The following is a 19398-nucleotide window of genomic DNA, read 5'->3' as shown; positions in this document are numbered from 1 at the left end:
TAGCCAGGATGGTCTCGATCTGCTGACCTCGTGATCCGCCCGTCTCGGCCTCCCAAAGTGCTGGGATTACAGGCTTGAGCCACCGTGCCCGGCCTTAAAGTTACTTTAAAATAGGCAAAATAAAAATAGTAAATTACATTTATAGATAATAAGTTCTGGAAAATATGAACCCAAGCCAAATATGGGAAATTTTAAAAATAGACTAGTTATAACTAGTTATGCTCCCCCAGAAAGCTTACATATGTCACAAAAGCTTTGCTTATTCTTTGCATTTTAAACAGTCTTGAAGTTTGAATCTGGTAGTTTATGTTATCTAATTTTCTTCTTTGTTTCACATTTGGATATACTGCTAACTGAATTAAATCCAATGAATATATAAGAATATCCAAATAAGTTCAAGATTTGCTTCTTTCTGCCTAATTTGTATATTTGTCCCAATGAGCTACACTTTACGACATCTATGTTTATCCCTAGCATCTACATTTTTATTTTAAAATATTTATAAAATAGTAAGCAAAGTACAATAAAATATTCAAATAGTGGCCAGGTAATTTCTATCATATAGTCATGCAATTATGCAGCATTGCATTTTTATTATTATGGCTGGGATTCGATTCTTTTTATAAATTCATTAGTCATTTATATGCCTTTTCATAAATAATTTTTACTATTAGAATATTTAACATTTTTAGTGATGTCTTGGTACCATTTTAGATATTAAATATATTAACTTTTGATCTCTCTGGTCTAAGGCAAATACACTTCCCAATTTATCATTTGATATTCTATCGTTTTAATTTTACTTTTTTTATATTCAAGGGATTGACAGATTTTCATGTGGTGAAATCTACTTTCTTTTTTTTGTTTTCTGCCATTGATAGTATGTTCTGAAAGATCTTCCTCACCTGTTTTACATTATTTCTACTATTTTGAGTACTATAATCTGTTTTCATCCTACTTTTGAAACTTTATTTTCTGTACAATTACCAAATAAATACCTTATAGTCAGGTCGACCTTACCCCTGCTCCAAGAGTAGAATTGTTTGCTTCATAAAAATTCATACTCTTAGCTAATTTTCAGTTCCATTTTATACCCTACATTCTTCCAGAATCATTCACTGATTCCCAGCCTCCTTTGATCACTCGTCTCTAAACTTTCAGGAGTCAAATAGGGTATTACACAAATTGGGAAAGAGTTGTAGGCAATCTTTAGTTTCACACTGCTGTTCATGGTGGGGTGTAAGCATCTAAGCAGGTACGTACCTATGGGTGAAGAACAGCAAATTCAGCATGAGTCCTTCCCAATAATGACCTTATGAGACATTAATTTCATTTTGATGGTAAAGGAAGCTGTTCCTGTGTGCAACACATTAGTTTTTGCCTCCAAGGCCTGTTAAATCTTAGGGGTAGCTGGGATGCACTCTGCATCCAAAGGAGGCATCTCTGGGATAAGAGAGCCCAGATTGATGTCAAAAAGAATATAACATTTCTGTCCAAAGTGCTAAGCATCTAAAGATAACTAGGAAAGAGAAGTTAGACGCCATTCTCCAGGGAAAGTGGCAAAGAGAGAAACTGAAGAGCATTTGAATTACAAGTGATGCCCCAGGTCCTGAGGAGGGAGTTTGAGTTCAGGAACATTTACTCTAGCTACACTATAAGGTATATGTGATATATACAGGTCCATTTTGGTGATGTATCTGCCTCTGATTCCCAAATTTAACTATTATATGCCATCTCTTTTGCAAGTGTCAAACTTCTGTACTTGTAAGCTGCTATCTTTATCTTATATTAACCTTGCTGTCCTGAATCTAAGGAATAAAAGCTAGTACTTGCCATTTATTGACCAATTTTTGTGTGCTGCTCTCTGTGGGAAGCACTTTATGTGAATTACTTCATGGAACCCTAACAAGCGTGCTAAATGTTAGAAGGATTTGGTTTACAGAGGTTCAGTAACTTGGCCACATTCCTCAGCTATCTAATGGGAGAGAAGGCCCTCAAATCCGGATCTGTCTGACTCAAACATACATACAAAGCAGGTATTTTATTCCCATTTTAAAATTGAATAAACCAAGACTGAATTGCAAGCTTCTTAAAAGCAGGGAACTTTTTATAAACTTCCTTTTTTCCCCACAGTGGCTTGTACTTAGTAGACAGACAAATGCATAGTGGTGGAGCTAATATACTCTGATCTTAAACTATAATAAAAAGCTCAGATTGTAAATAAATATGATCTTTTTGTTTGTTTGTTTTCTGTAGTCAGATGCCGCTTAATGGAAGTAAACAAATGTCGAAGGTGCTTTCAGCGGGTTCTTTACCAAAAAAAGAGTTTTTCAGAATATTGCAGAACTGCCATATAAAAATCATTAGGACATAAAAGTGGTTTAAAAGAGGTAACAGCTTCTCCTAGATCACAAAGAAAAGAATAGAAACAAAGAAAAACATCAAAAAAAAAAACAACCCTCTGCACTTTAACTCCATCCTCCCACATTCTGACTTTTTGTTATTACAATTTACGTATATTTATATTGCCTATCTCTTAACAGATTGTTGTAACTATTGTTGTTTTGATAGATTTGTCTTTTGGGCTTCATACTATAGTTATGAGGGGACTGCTACCACAATTATAGAGTATTGTTGGTTTGTCTATGCACTTAATTTTACCAGTGGGTTTTATACCTTCAAGTGTCTTCTTTTTGCATATTAATGGAATGTGTTTTCAAATTGAAGAACTTCCTTTAACATCTGTAGATGAGTGTGGTGGTGGTGAATTTTCTCGGTTTTTGTTAGCCTGAGAAAGACTTTATCTCCTTCATAGATAAAGGATATTTTTGCTAGGTACAGTATTCTTGGATGGCAGGTTTTTTCAGCACTTTGAAAATGCAGTCCCACTCTCTCCTGGCCTTTATGGTTTTCACTGAGAAACCTGTGGTCAGACAAATTGGAGCTCCTTTATATGTTACTTGCTGCTTTTAGGATTCTCCATTTGTCCTTCACCTTTGAGAGTCTGACTGTTACTGCCTTGGGGTAGTCTTATTTGGGTCAAATCTGTTTGGTATTCCCTGACCTTACTACATCTGGTTATTTATCTCTTTCTCAAGCTTTGGAAAGTCTTCTCATTATTTCTTTAAATAAGTTTTCTATCCCTTGCTCCTGCTCAACTCTTTTGAACACCAATACTTTTTAGATTTGATCATTTGAAGTACAAATATAGAGTTTGGTAGAAGAAATAAGATGTAGTGTTTGATAAATCAGTAGTATGACTATAATTTATAATGTATGTTTTAAAGTAGCTAGCAGTGAATAATTTGAATGTTTCTGCATAAAGAAAAGACAAATATTTAAAGTGTTGTATATCCTAATTATACTGATTTGATCTTTAAAAATTATATAAATATATTAAAGTATTACATGTACCCTGAAAATATCTATATCTATTATGTATCATTAAAAAAAATTTTTGAAATATCATTAGGGGAAACAAGACTAAAAAAGCTATACACAATGAGTACACTTTAGACCCTATTGTGACTCTTTTCGGAATTATTAATCATTTCCCAAAAATGTATTGCCTTATTTCTGAGAGATTATCATTTTTTTTTATTCTTTAGGACACAGCAGGCCAGGAAAGATACAGGACTATCACCACAGCCTATTATCGTGGAGCCATGGGCTTTATTTTAATGTATGACATTACAAATGAAGAATCCTTCAATGCAGTACAAGATTGGTAAGTTAGAGCAAATACTCTTATTGCTGATAATAATGGTTCTCCAGTCAACTCCTTCTTTCTCCCCAAAGCAGTGACCATACCGCAGTGTAATATATGTGTTTACATTATACTACAATCCCACTTGTGCTTCATTTAAAAACAAATGCTGTTTATGCGCAGAAGCATTATTTAGGGATTGATAATAAGTCATTCTGATGATTTTTCTGCAGTTTGTTCATTTCCAGTACTTTGCATTTTGTCATCATTGCTTCCATGGAAACTAGTGCATTGCTTTTGATTTTTTAAAATATAAATAATGAATAGTTTGGAAGTTTACTGATCTAAAATAAGGATCGAGAAACTATGGCTCATGGGCCAAATCTGGCCCACTGCTTGTTCAGTAAATCAACTTTTATTGGCATACACCCCCGTCATTGTTGTCTTTGACTGCCTTAACACCACCACAGCAGAGTTAAGTAGTTGCAACAGAAACCATATTGCTGGTAATGCCTAAAATATTTCCGATCTGGCCATTTATGAAAGACGTTTATGGACCCCTCATCCAAAAGATTTTTTAAACAGGTTATTCAAATTGAAAAATTTTGAAGGACTGAGATAAAGGATAAGATAAAACCAAAACCATTTCTGACTCACAGCTGCATCAAACTATCTGAAAATACTTCTGACCCTGATGAATGTTTACAGTGAGGGTTTATTCCTATGGCTACAGTATCCTGCATTCTGTCCCACCAGCACCTTGAGAGGAGACACTGAAAAGCCAAGGAGAAGGGCTATGAGCTCAAGCACAGGGCCAAAGAGGGCAGTTTTTCTGTGGAAAGAGCAAGAATCTAGGTAGGGCTTTGTATGACATTAGGAGGGAAATGGAGCTCCCAAAATGGAGCTCCCACTGGTGATGACTCGGACTGACTGAAGAAATACCACACTATAACTGTAAATATAATCACAGATTATCTTATGTAAGGAAAACTTTGACAATACGTAGGCAAAACAGAAGCATTCTTTTTTTGTTTGTTTTCTATGATAATATTATCCAAAATGTTTTTTACATATATATATCAGTTCAATGAGGGTCAGATGCTATTAAAAATATTTCCATTTGCTTTTTCTTTTCTATTTTAATTGTTCATCTAGGAAGACTTCTTATTTACACACACACACACACACACACACACACACACACAGTTACAATGCAAGAAATAATACTATTGGCGATAGCAATTCAAGAGAGAAATACAGGGTTATAAATTAAAAAGACAAGTTTAAGATGTATATGAAAAAATAATTATCTTCCACTGAGGAATACAGAAGAAAGCTTAAATAACTATTCTTTTTATATTATTTTTAAGAAAGCTTAAGTAACTATTCTTTGTAGTAAACTGAATATTGTAAAAATGCGAGTTTTTCTCAAATTAATTTATAAACTCAAGGCAATCTCAATTAAATACAGCGGATTTTGTACAAAATGATATGAAACAGAAAATCCAGAGAGAAGCACAAATCTATATGAGGATATAGTTTATGATAAAAGTAGCATTCAAGTTAGTGACAAAAAGGTTGGTTCAATTAAGAGTGTTATGATATCTAGTTAATTGTCACATATAGCCTGAAACACATATTGCTATATAATATAGTAATTTTAACCTTGACTGCTTTCTGTCTGAAAATGTTGAGATCCAGGAGTCCCAGGTCAGAAGTGCTCTTTTAAGTTTTCCAAAAGAACAAGATCTTAAAAACAAGGAAGACCTCTGCCCAAAAGTCCTGCCCCATCAATACCTGCTGAATTAATTAAAACTTCCTCAGCCTGACTTTTAGACATACATATTGGTGCCACTATATCTTCATGGCTTCATCTCTCACTATTCTAGAAGCAAACAAAACCATTCATTGTTTCTGGAGCCCAACTTAAACTTTCCAACATTTGTGCTTCTTTTCTTCTATCCTTTTTTTCTCTGCTTTGCATGTCTCTTTCCTCAATCTGCTACTCCATCTGCCCCAAGGCATATAGATTTGTCAAAAACCAACAAAAACCCCTTCTAGAAACAAACCCTTTTTTTCATCCAAAATTATATGATCACTTGATTTATTAGGGTTTTAAAATTCATTCAACAAGCATTCATTGAGCACCTAACTCTTTGACAGCCAATCTGTCAGACGTAGCATTTAGTACCTATGCCAGCATTTAGTATCTCAGTTAATAGATCCACCATCACCCAGTTATCTGATGTAGAAACATGAGCACTGTCTTTTATTTCTTCCTCTTTTACAAATAGAATCTCATTGACCACCAAGTTCAATCATTTTGACTTTCTAAATGCCTCTCCAATCTATTGCTCTTTTTTCTTCCTATTGCGAGTATCTTAATCCAAACCATTCATTTAGGAGTCTTTTATCTTGTGTCCTTATCTCAGGTTCCACCCTTTCCAGGTCATCCATCTGATTGTCATCAGAACTACATAAGTGAACCTTAGTACATCTCAGGTGTTAAAAATAAAACTTCCAGTAATATCTTATTATGTACAGTAGTGATTCTGAGAGCACATGTTAATCACCTGTAGAGCTTTGACAACATATACAAGCCCAGGCTCCACTCTGGATCTACTAAACCATATCTCCCATGAGATACATGGGCATATGAATTTTTCAAGGCTCCACAAGTGATTCTGAAGCTCATTTCTGGCTAAGACCATTGATTTATAATGAAATCCAAACTCGCTAACATAGTGGACAGTGAAACCTCCAAGTATCTATTTCAGTGACATCATCTCCTACCACTCTCTTCCATTTGCTCTATGTTTCATCTAAACAGAAATTTTCTGTTTACCTAAAATCCATCCTTTTACTACCTCTGTTTCTCTGCCTGAAATACTTTCTCTGTTATCTTTAAAAAGTTTATTTACTTTTCAAGGCTATCTCTTTTACAAAGCTTTAAAAGGTATCTCTACCCCTTTTCCTACCCCCTTCCACCTTTATTCACAGCGGACAATACTAGCCACACCCTCATCTCTGCACCCACACTACCCTAGCACTTTCTGAAGATCACAGAAGACCTAGCAGACTCTGCTATTATTTCATTATATTTTCATTAATCATTTTCCCCATTATAGAATACAATACAATATAATACAATATATACACTCTTATTTTTTCTCATTTCTTGTGGTAAAATATAATGTAAAATTTACTGTCTTAACTATTTTTTCTGTATATAGTTCAGTAGTATTAAATACATTCAACCATCACCACCATCCATCTCCAGAATTCTTATCATCTTGCAAAACTTATATTTAAACGGTAACTCCCCATCACTCTCTCCCTGCACCCCTCAACAAACACCAACCTGCTTTCTGTCTCTGTTATTTTAACTACTTTAAGTAGCTCATATAAGTGGAATCATGCAGTATTTGTCTTTTAGTGACTGGCTTATTTTACTTAACATACTGTCCTCAAGTTTCATCCATATTGTAGCATGTCAGAATGTCCTTCCATTTTATAATATTTTATTATATATAATAAAATATACATTATATGTATCATATATGTTTTATATATAATATACATACACATACACACAATATATGTTACGTAATGTACATTGTGTGTATGTACATATACGCACACACAAAATATTGTATTTTATATTTATATATTTATATTATATATATACACATATACATATACTATATTAATCCTATATATATTTTGAACGGATGATCTAAAGTACTACACAGAATTACATCCTGATTTCCCAGCAAAAAATATAGAAATTACTTCAAACTGACATAGCCAGGAATTAATGGTTCTATTCTTCCCCTCAACAATAGATTTAAGATTGTATGTGTATTGCCGCTATGGCACCAATTATATTTAACTTTTTGTTTTTCTTAAGTGTATACTTGTCTTAGGTTCCTACTAGATGATAAACTATTTGTAGGGAAAGACTATCTTATTTATCTGTATTTCCTGTTTGACAAATAACTAGCACAAAATGGATATTTTAAGAATTATTATTAATTTCAAAAGTAAAAAAAAAATCAGAAATCTTAAGAAATGTTTAAGTAATAAGAACAGAATTGTTTAATAAAAGAAAAAAGCCCTTTGGGGAAAACCATTCCAGTGCAGCTACTAAAACTTGCTTTACATGTACAGTATAATTGAATGGTGGTTGTGGGTGAGGAAGCTTGCTGATATTCAGTGATGGCCTTCTACAACAAGAAATAAGGTATTCTGAAAGAAATAAGCAAGAAGAAACACATTCTTTCAATTACTGGTCTCCAAGTGCTGATCTTAAGTGTATTAAAAAATACAGAAAAACGTATCTAGCAAAAAGAAAAATTAATTAAAGCTGAACTGAAGCTAAAGTTTCAGCTACTCTTCCCAACAAAATGCACTTTGATTATTCAGAAAGAAATAAAAAGATTGCTGACCGTGATTTCTCCAGAATCCTAAAACTATCTTACTATACAGGAAGAATTAAAGTTCCCTTTTTAAAAAAAAATTTTATTACACACAAATTCTGGTCTGTTAAGGAGAAGGCAAGTGTATTAATCTGTTTTCAAGCTGATAATAAAGACAGCCAAGACTGGGTAATTTATAAAGGAAAGAGATTTAATTGACTCACAGTTCCACATGGCCAGGGAAGCCTCACAGTCATGGCAGAAGGTGAAGGAAGAGCAAAAACACATCTTACATGGCAGCAGGAAAGAGAGCATGTTCAGGGGAACTGCCCTTTATAAAACCATCAGAACTTGTGAGACTTACTATCACAAGAACAGCATGGGAAAAAACCTGCCCCATGATTCAGTTACCTCCCACCAGGTTCCTCCCATGACACCTGGGAATTATTACAATGCAAGGTGAGATTTGGGTGGAGACACAACCAAACCATATCAGCAAGCATGGAGATTTAGGGAGAGTAGCAAGCAGCAAGCTAACAGATTATTTTGAGGAAATGAAAGCTATCTCTTTTTTGAAAACACATTAGACTGTGCTTTGAATTTTCCAGTGGAATTTTATTTAAGAGTTAAATTATCCTCTTTGGCCAAATTCCCCAGTTCTGTAAAATTAATAAAAAATTAAGCTGACTGTGAGCCTATTTAGAATTTATTTAGAATCTATAAATTTTCAAAAAGAATGTGAGAAACTCAACACAAAAAAAATGCATACACTGTGGTTAGTAAAATACGAGTAGAGAGTAACTCCCAAGAATCAGGATGATGGTTGTAGCTGTCATTCTCTTGAAACAGAGAAGAAAAAGCTTTATGTGCTAACAGGTTATTGGGACATATGGTGCCTGGAAGCAAGAGTGAGGAGAAAGGGAGCATCAGGGAAGAGAGAGAACAAACATGGAGGGGGTTAGGATTTGAAAACTGATCTCTACTTGGTAGCAAGTATAACTGACCATTGATCTCACAGGAACGCCTTCAGAGGTGCCTTATGAATAATGCATCTCAGGACAGACTATCTGGTAGAAGGAAGGAAGAACTGACCCATTAGCTCTTCTCTTCTATTGGTCCGATGTTCACTTCTGGGACTTTAACTCTTCCACACTTCCCAGTTACAAATGTATGGGTGACTCATGGCTCAGTAGCAGCAGGGAAACTTCACTGTGGGAGGCAAGGGGTCTGTGGCATTGGCCTGAGATGAGCTGCTTTGGGCTGTGCCTGTGTCGTAACACAGGTGATAGCCCAGAAGAGCCCTTGCAGAAGTGGTTAGCAGAAGGAATGAACAAGTGGCCAAGAGCCCTTCAGACAGGTGAGTCTGGGAAGATCTGAGGGGCTGCATAAAAGGTGTCTTATAGAGAATTTCAAAGCTTATGAAAATCCAAAGGGTCAAAACGGTTATTGTGCTTGAAATACAATTTGGTTATGAGATTGCTGTAAACCAAGGTAATAACCAAGGCCAAAAAATATTTTTTATATATTTTATTTTTTAAACATGATATATTATATAGCTTTCATTATAGGAAAGGAGAAAAAAACATATCAATCTTACAGGGCAATAAGAAACTTCAAAAAAGTTTTTGTTGAATTTGGATGGAAATGCTTTTTATTTGGGGCACTTTGGGTTTATGTTAACAATAGCTTTTATAACTAGTACTTAAAAGGCCGTGAGACTTGTTTTTTTATGTCTTAAAGAACACAGAATATTTGAGCACCTTCAGTGAAGGCCTCTGTGAGTGGCTGGGCAAATATAATCCAAGCACTTAGAGTTCTTGTGGTCTCAAATGATCCACGAACTGAATGGTAACCACTCAAGGGTATGAATGGATTACATGCTACCTAGACTATCTTCTCTAAATATCGCTTTTCTACTTTATGCCTTTGATAGGAGCTGGATAGGCAGTTTGATATGTAAAATTATGCTCTCTGAGGAAGACCTCAGGTGCTTATATTCCGTCTAATATTTTGGAAACCAGATGCTGACCTTATATTAATATATTTGCTCAATTCTTTCTAGTTTCTGAACTTCTTTCAGTCCCTTGAACTTCTCATACCTCTGCATCTCTCTTCCCCTGGGCTCTGCCTTTCATAAAAAACCATATTCCTCCAACCTTCACCCAGATCAAGCTAATTTATTCTCATCATTCAGATTTTAGCTAGATTCTCATTTCTTCTGAGAAGATTTTCTTAATCCTGGAGTAGTTTAGTTGCTTATGTAGTGAGTTCTAGAGACAATACTACCCAGTATATCTTACAATGTCTTAAACTGCTTATTTGGTTATCTTTTTTCCTGCTGGATTCTAACTTCCTCGAAGATAAAGAGTCTCTTTATCTTCCCCACTTTTACATCCCCGTGCCTACTCTAGTGCCTGGCACTTAGTGGCTGCTCAATATTCATGGAATGAGTGAGTAAAACTACATAGAAAACAGACCTAGTGAGGTTATCTTAATTAATTGGAGTGTTTTATAAAAATCACAGGGATGTTAGATGGCTATAAACAATCATACTGGAAGCTGCGATGATGCTTATGATGTGCTTCAGACTTGTCCATGTAAAAATGTGTGTCATCATGGTCCTTAACTAGGCTAATTTACCAGGTATCTATTTGCTTAAATCTGCAGTTTTGTTGTGGGAAGTTGGGGACCCCAAACGGGGGGACTGGCTGAAGCCATGGCAGAAGAACATAAATTGTGAAGATTTCATGGACATTTATTAGTTCTCCAAATTAATACTTTTGTAATTTCTATGCCTTACTTTACTGCAGTCTCTGAACATAAATTGCAAAGATTTCATGGACATTTATCACCTCCCCAGTCAATACCCTTGTGATTTCCTATGCCTGTCTTTAATCTCTTAATCCCATCATCTTCGTAAGCCAAGGAGGATGTATGTCACCTCAGGACCCTGTGATGATCATGTTAACTGCACAAATTGTTTGTAGAGCATGTGTGTTTGAACAATATGAAACCTGGGCACCTTGAAAAAAGAATAGGATAACAGCAATGTTCAGGGAACAAGGGAGATAACTTTAAACTCTGACTGCCAGTGAACTGGACGGAACAGAGCCATATTTCTCTTCTTTCAAAAACAAATAGGAGAAATATTGCTGAATTCTTTTTCTCAACAAAGAACATCCCTGAGAAAGAGAATGCGTCCCTGAGGGGAGGCCTCTAAAATGGCCGCTTTAGGGATGGCTGTCTTTTACAGTCGTAGACAAAGGGATGAAATAAGCCCCGGTCTCCCGTAGCGCTCCCAGGGTTATTAGGACGAGAAAATTCCTGCCTAATAAATTTTGGTCAGACCGGTTGTCTGCTCTCAAACCCTGTCTCCTGATAAGATGTTATCAATGACAATGCATGCCTGAAACTTCATTAGCAATTTTAATTTTGCCCCATCCTGTGGTCCTGTGATCTCGCCCGGCCTCCATTTGCTTTGTGATATTTTATTACCTTGTGAAGCATGTGATCTCTGTGACCCACACCCTATTCGTACACTTTCTCCCCTTTTGAAAATCACTAATAAAATCTTGCTGGTTTTATGGCTCAGGGAACATCACGGAACCTGCCGACATGTGATGTCTACCCCGGACACCCAGCTTTAAAATTTCTCTTTTGTACTCTTTCCCTTGATTTCTCAGACCAGCTGACAATTAGGGAAATAGAAAAGAACCCATGTTGAATATCAGAGGTGGGGTTCCCCCAACATCTGGTGCCCATGTGGTTTTTCTTTTTTTCTAAGTGCATGTGGGAACCTGATTCCCTTTGGTAGGTGCGGAGAAACATCATTGGTTCGGTCCACAGAAACGTGTGTTCGACTCCCTGATGACTGGTGAGTAGTCTGTGTATGGTCCGGGTTAACTATGGGTCACACAGAGTCTCAAAATTATACTTATCTCTTCTATATGAGACTCTGGTTGAAACAGGGAATGGTTCGAGTACCCATGGAAAATATGGTCACTCTATTCAGGGCCGTGGTAAAATTCTTTCCTTGGTTTCCTGAAAAAGGAACCTTAAATGTAGACCTGTTAAAAGAGGGAAGCGTCCAAGTAACCATGGAAAATATGGTCACTCTATTCAGGGCAGTGGAAAAGTACTGCCCTGGGTTTCCTGAAAAAGGAACCTTATATGTAAAAGTATTGGATCATGTTGGTACAGCATTCTGGAAACTGGTCTCAACAGGGAATTTTGTTCTCATCACTGTTTGGGATGATTGGGCCTTGGTACTTGCCATCCTAATACCTCCTCAACCTTCCTCTCCCACACAGCCTTCATTATCTGATCAGCCTCTCCCTTCAGCTACTCCTCCCCCACCTAATGATGCTAAAAATTCAGTGTCTAACTCTGGTGACTTTGGCTTAACGTTACCCCCTACTTATCTTACTTCTTTTCACGAAGAACTGGTACTTGAAGCTCCCGGCCCGACTCACACAACCTGGGACCATATATATGCTAATTCTTCCATCTTCAAACCTTTGCAGCATTTGCCTCTGGGCATCACCTGATGGCTCCAGGACCACACTACAACTTACCTATAATTATTCAGGCCCTCCCCCATCCACTTCAGCCCCTCACCCTCCTGTCATTTCAGTTCCTCAGCCAGTCACTTTGCCATCCACTCGGCCTGCTTCTTTGTATCGTTCTTCACACATGAACGCCAGTAATCACCAGTATACTTGTGTTCCTTCTGCTCCCCCAATACCCCTTTCTCACACTCTCATTCCGGTCCGACCCCCTCACCCTCAGTTTCCCTTATCTACGCGTGCTTTTCCTGTCACTTCTATGCTGACTCCGTCTCACTCAGATGCCTACTCTTGAAACTTCAATGCAACGCTTATTATGCCAAAACAAATAAACAGGTGGATTAGACACGTGGACATATCCAGATGTGCTAGACCCACCTAACTTCCAAGGGGAACAAATGCATCGTTATGTATCTGTTAATCTTACCTTTTTAAAAGAATTTAAGGATGCTTGTACTCAGTATGGTCCTACTTCTCCTTATGTTAAAATGTTATTACAAACTTTTGGTACGGAGGTCACTTTACTTCCTTTAGACTGGGACCTTTTGGCAAAAACTGTTCTGACCCCATCTCAACATTTACAGTTTCGTACTTGGTGGTCAGAAGAGGCTCATTTGCAGGCTCAACTAAATCGGACTAATGGCATTCTAGTTACTCAGGCTCAGCTCACAGGCTCTGATAGTTTCTCTGATACTTATGCCCAATTAAACTTTGATTCTCTTACCACAGAACAAGTAACAAAGGTGTGTATGAGAGCCTGGGATAAATTATGCGCTCCAGGCCAAGCTCCTGTTTCTTTTACCACGGTTAAACAAGGTCACTCTGAATTATACCCTGATTTTTTAGCTAAATTACAAGATGCTGTTGAAAAATCTGTCTCTGATGAGCATGCTCAAGGTATTCTCCTTCGTATGTTAGCTTTTGAAAATGTGAACCATGAGTGTAAAATGGCCATGTGTTCTGTCCAACGACAAAATTTACCTGATCACGAGGTGTTGCCTTCCTATATTAAAGCTTGTGAAGGCATTGGATCAGACACCCACAAAGCTATTCTGTGGGCATGAACCATGAAGGACACCAACCAAACTAGTCCCACTAATTCTTTTCTTGGAGCCTACTATAATTGCGGTCAACTTGGTCATAATCGAAAAAATTGTACTGTTAGAAACTTAAAAGCAGCCAAGCCGGCTCAACAAACATGGCCAAATGCTGCTGCTACTGTTTGCCCACGTTGTTGCAAAAGTAAACTTTGGGCAAGTAATTGCTGCTCTGAGTATGATATAGATGGAAACCCCCTGCCACACACCAGGGAAATGGGGAGCGGGGCCAGTCCCAGGCCCCGACATCAAATGGGACACTTCAGATTTAGACCAACGTTATGTTTCCACTTCAGGCAGTCCCAACGCAACCCCCAGCACAAACACACTTACCTACAGCCAACCCAAATGGGTCCCAGCCTTTCCTTCTGTCTCAGTACAATGCTTGTCCACCTCCACTGTAGGGGGCGGGGTGATTGACCTCTGTAGTACTATTCCTCTGAATTTACTACCTAACTCTTTGCTTTGAATTGTCCCTACGGGGGTCACTGGCCCTTTACCTCAAGGTTCGGTGGGTCTGGTGTTAGGTAGGGCATCCACCTCTGCTAAAGGTATCATCATTCATACTGATCTCATTAATTCTGATTCCATTGATGAGATTAATCGTGTCTGCCAAGGTTCCTGTTTCCATTCCGGCAGGTGAGTCAATTGCTCAATTGCTTTTACTACCTAATGTCCTTTTAAACAAAGGAGATAAGACACGTGGTCCTGGGATGAGCTCCCACGGTGAAAAGGCCGCTGATTGGATTAATGCAATTTCTAAACAATGGCCCACCTGTACCATACACATTCAAGGAAGAAAGTTTGAGGGCCTAGTAGATACTGGTGCTGACATTTCTGTTATTTCCTCTAGTTTATGGCCTTCCTCCTGGCTTAAACATTCCGCTAACATGGGACTAGTAGGTGTTGGAAAAGCCAAGGAAGTTTATGAGAGCACATTTATCTTGTCTTGCACTGGCTCTGATGGTCAAAAGGGTACAATTCAGTCCTATATCATGCCAATTCCCATTCATCTTTGGGATAGAGATTTACTGGCACAATAGGGGGTTGGAATTAATATTCCACACAACTCTTATAGTTCTCCCAGTCAGCATATAATGGAAAACATGGGGTTTGTTCCTGGGCTCAGTCTCAGTCCAAAGCATGAAGGGATTACTAAACCCCTCCCAGTTACTATAAAATAAAACAGGGCAGGTTTAGGTTATCCTTTTTAGTGATGGCCACTGCCATGCCTCCTGATCCTATCCATTTACAATGGAAATCTGACACAGCCGTTTGGATTCAGCAGTGACTGCTCTCTAAAGAAAAACTGGAGGCTTTAACTCACTTGGTTTCTGAAGAGTTACAACTTAGAAATGTGGAACCTTCTATTTCCCCCTGGAATTCTCCTGTGTTTCTAGTAAAAAAGAAAGGCAAGTGGTGGATGGTAACCAATTTAAGGGCCATTAATGCTGTAATTAAACCTTTGGGGGCCATTCAACCTGGCATGCCTGCCCGTGCTTTAATACCTAAAAATTGGCCTCTCATAGTTATTGATCTTAAAGATTGTTTTTTATATTGCTTTACGTAAATTGGATTGCGAAAAATTTGCTTTTACTGTCCCGTCTATCAATAATCAGGAGCCTGCAGCTCGTTATCAATGGAAAGGACTTCCTCGGGGAAAGCTGAATAGCCCAACAATCTGCCAGCTTTATGTTGGGCAAGTACTTTCACCAGTTCAAGCCCAATTTCCCCAGGCCTATATTCTTCATTATATTGATGATACTTTAATTGCTGCCCCCACTGATAAAGAATTAATTGACTGTTATCAAATTTTGAGCCACCCTTTTACAGAGGCTAGATTACACATCACTCGGGATAAAATTCAACAGGCCACTCCTGTTCAATATTTAGAAATGGTGGTCGATGAACAACGTATTCAACCTCAAAAAGTTCAAATTAGGAGAGATTCTTTGAAAACTTTAAATGACTTCCAAAAACTTTGGGGTAACACTAATTATTTAAGACCTACTTTAGGTACTCCGACCTATGCACTGTCTAACTTATTTTCTACTCTGTAGGGAGATTCTGATCTCCGCAGTCCCAGGACTTTGACCCCTGAGGCTTTATTAGAACTGGAATTCATAGAGGAAAGAAACCAGACCGCCCAGTTACCTAGAGTAGAGCCATTTCAGAATTTTCAGCTTCTGGTTTTAGCTTCATTACACTCCCCTACTGGACTAATAGTTCAACATAATGATTTAGTGGAGTTGTTTTTTTCGTCATTCTGTGTCAAAAACTTTGTCTGTTTATCTGGACCAAATAGCCATATTAATTGGACAGGCTCAGTGTAGAATACTTCAAATTTCTGGATTTGATCCGAATTTATTTGTAGTTTCTTTAAATCGGCTCAAAGTTCAAACTGCCTGTCAACATTCTGTAGTGTGGCAAATTCGCTTGGCTGATTTCATTGGCATTATTGACAATCATTATCCAAAGAACAAATTGTTTGATTTTATAAAAATGACTTCTTGGGTGGTCCCTCAATTAACCAAAGATCAGCCCATCCCTGAGGCCATTACAGTGTTCTCTGATGGCTCCAGTAATGGCAATGCTGGTTATGTAGGTCCTACAGACAAGCTTATTTCTACCTCTTATACTTCTGCTCAAAAGGCAGAGTTAATTGCTGTGATTACTGCCTTACAGGATTTCCTCAAACCTTTAAATATTGCCTCTGATTCTGCTTATGTTGTACATGCCACTAAAAATATAGAAACTGCTACTAGCAAACATATTGATAATTCTGAATTGGCTTCATTATTTTCAAGGTTACAACAGGCGGTTCGCCAATGTAGACACCCTTTCTGTATTATACATATTAGATCTAGTACCACTTTACCAGGACCCATGTCTGCCGGTAACCGTAAAGTCGACTGTTTGGTGTTTTACAACCCAAGAAGCTCAGGAGTTCCATAATCCCACTCATGTCAATGCTGCTGGGTTAAAAGATAAATTTGCCCTTACCTGGAAACAGGCTAAGCTTATTGTTCACAGCTGCCCTCAGTGTCAGGTCTTTGTACTTCCAAATCAGGAAGTACAAAGCGTTAATCCCAGAGGCCTAGCTCCTAATGCTTTATGGCAAATGGATGTGACTCATGTTAGCTCCTTTGGCAGACTGTCATATGTACATGTTTCTGTAGATACCTTCTCAGGTTTTATCTGGGCTACTTGCCAAACAGGGGAAGGCACGGCCCATGTTAAAAAACATCTGTATTCTTGCTTTGCAGTTATGGGGCTTCCATATCAAATAAAGACAGACAATGCCCATGAATATGTTAGTAAGACTTTTGATTTATTTATGCAACAGTGGGGAATTTCCCATATTACTGGAATCCCTTACAGTCCTCAGGGACAGGCTGTGGTGGAACGGGTCAATTGCATGTTAAAAACTCAATTGTCCAAACAGTCTGAACAATGAAAACATGATTTAACTACCCCTTACTCCCAATTACATTTGGCATTGTTTACTTTAAATTTTTTTAATGTTCCTAAAGATAATGATCTAACTGCAACCAAATGCCATTATACAGGCAAAAAATTCTCCCCAAACGAAGGCAAGCCAGTGTTATGGAAAAACCCCCAAACCGATACCTGGGAACCTGGCACAATTATAACGTGGGGAAGAGGATATGCTTGTGTTTCACCAGGAGATCATCAATCCCCTGTCTGGGTGCCCACCAGGAGACTCAAGCTTTGGGTAAATACTGACAACGAAAACTACAGGGAAAAGATGTTGGTGTCAGAGACTGCCCTCAGATGTGGTGAGATCTGTGCCAACTCCTCAGAAGCACGCACCCCAAATCACAATGGGTGTGATTCGTTCCTCTCTAATGGCAATGGAGACCCATCTAACTAATCCCACTTCTTTTTCTCCTTCCAAACCTAAAAATCTCACCATTTCTATTAGCCTAAAAATAACATCCCTCTGTTCTCTTCCTCCTTCAGCACTCAATCTCACTTACACTAGGTTTTATTTAATGATTCTCCTCCTTATACTTTCTGTCTCACCAGTTTCCTCTCACATTGATTTAACTGCTACACAAAATTATTCTTATTGGACTTATGTGCCTTTTCCTCCACTTCTTCAACCTCTCACCTGGGTGGATGCTCCTGCGGAAATCTGCACTAACAATAGTGTATGGATGCCTGGAGCTACAGATGACGGTTGCCCTGCTCAACAGGAGAAGAAGGCACTGCATTTAATGTTACCATGGGTTAAAAATACCCCCCTCTGTGCCTTGGACATGTACCTGGTTGTGTCCATCTAGAAACTCAAGTCTGGGCTGCTTATCTTCCGGATAGATCCGCTACAGAGGAACCGGAACATTTGATCTCTGGCCTCTCCCTTTCTCCTTTAAAACAAATGAAAGGGGGAAAAGTGGGAGATACTCCGTACTTTCAATATAAACCTGCAGGAAAACCACACCCTAAAAATTTTGAGGGCCCATCTAAAACTTTAATTTGGGAAGACTGTGTTAACTCACATGCAGTAATATTAAAAAATGATTCATATGGTTTAGTAATAGACTGGGCACCAAAGGCTATTTAAAAAACAGTTGCTCCTCTGGCGGAAAGGAATGCCTGGAGGCTACTTATTTTATTTCTTATATGGAGAACGAGAATCATCATTCTACTTTGCATAGGAGGTTCAGCTCATTCTTTCCCTTAAAATGGGAAGATAAAGGCATTACCCCCCCACCCCGCCCCGAGGCCTCTTATGATACTCCCCATTCTGAGCCCGGAACACCCCGAACTTTGGAAATTGGCTATTGCCATGTCTGGACTGTGCATATGGGAAGGGGAAACTATTCTGTCTGTTGTCCCTGCTACAGAGCCTGGCACTTAGTGGCTGCTCAATATTCATGGAATGAGTGAGTAAAATTACATAGAAAACGCAGACCTAGTGAGGTTATCTTAATTAATTGGGGTGTGTTATAAAAATCACAGGGATGTTAGATGGCTATAAACAATCACACTGGAAGCTGCAATGATGCTTACGATGTGCTTCAGACTTGTCCAAGTGGTAAAAATGTGTGTCATCATGGTCCTTAACTAGGCTAATTTGCCAGATATGTTTGCTTAAATCTGCAGTTTGTTAAGGAGCATGGAGTTGTAGAGGCAAAGGCAGCAATCTAGTGGCTCCATGGTTTTGGGAAAATAAAGGCTACTTCTTTTTTAAAAATTCAGTATTCTGGCCGGGCGCGGTGGCTCAAGCCTGTAATCCCAGCACTTTGGGAGGCCGAGACGGGCGGATCACGAGGTCAGGAGATCGAGACCATCCTGGCTAACACGGTGAAACCCCGTCTCTACTAAAAAAATACAAAAAACTAGCCGGGCGCGGTGGCGGGCGCCTGTAGTCCCAGCTACTCGGGAGGCTGAGGCAGGAGAATGGCGTAAACCCGGGAGGCGGAGCTTGCAGTGAGCTGAGATCCGGCCACTGCACTCCAGCCCCGGCAACAGAGCGAGACTCCGTCTCAAAAAAAAAAAAAAAAAAAAAATGCAGTATTCTGTGTCTGGATCCCCCAGCAGGGTTTGATTTAAGAAATAAGTTAATGAATAATTTATTAGAGAGA

General features: G+C 38.3%; 1 protein-coding gene across 2 annotated transcripts in view; it reads left to right on the top strand.

The window, feature by feature from the left end:
- The window catches only part of RAB3C (RAB3C, member RAS oncogene family), a 291280-nt gene that overhangs the window by 140889 nt on the left and 130993 nt on the right, over positions 1-19398 (top strand). For both annotated transcript variants that reach the window (XM_011942905.1, XM_011942904.1), the window contains exon 3: positions 3609-3727. In XM_011942905.1, coding sequence (XP_011798295.1) covers positions 3609-3727 — 119 coding nt within the window. The remainder of the gene's footprint in view (positions 1-3608; positions 3728-19398) is intronic.

This window comes from Colobus angolensis, unplaced genomic scaffold (genome assembly GCF_000951035.1).
Source record: "Colobus angolensis palliatus isolate OR3802 unplaced genomic scaffold, Cang.pa_1.0 Scaffold212, whole genome shotgun sequence".
Lineage (NCBI taxonomy): Eukaryota > Metazoa > Chordata > Mammalia > Primates > Cercopithecidae > Colobus > Colobus angolensis.
This window is presented reverse-complemented; position numbering and strand designations above follow the sequence as displayed.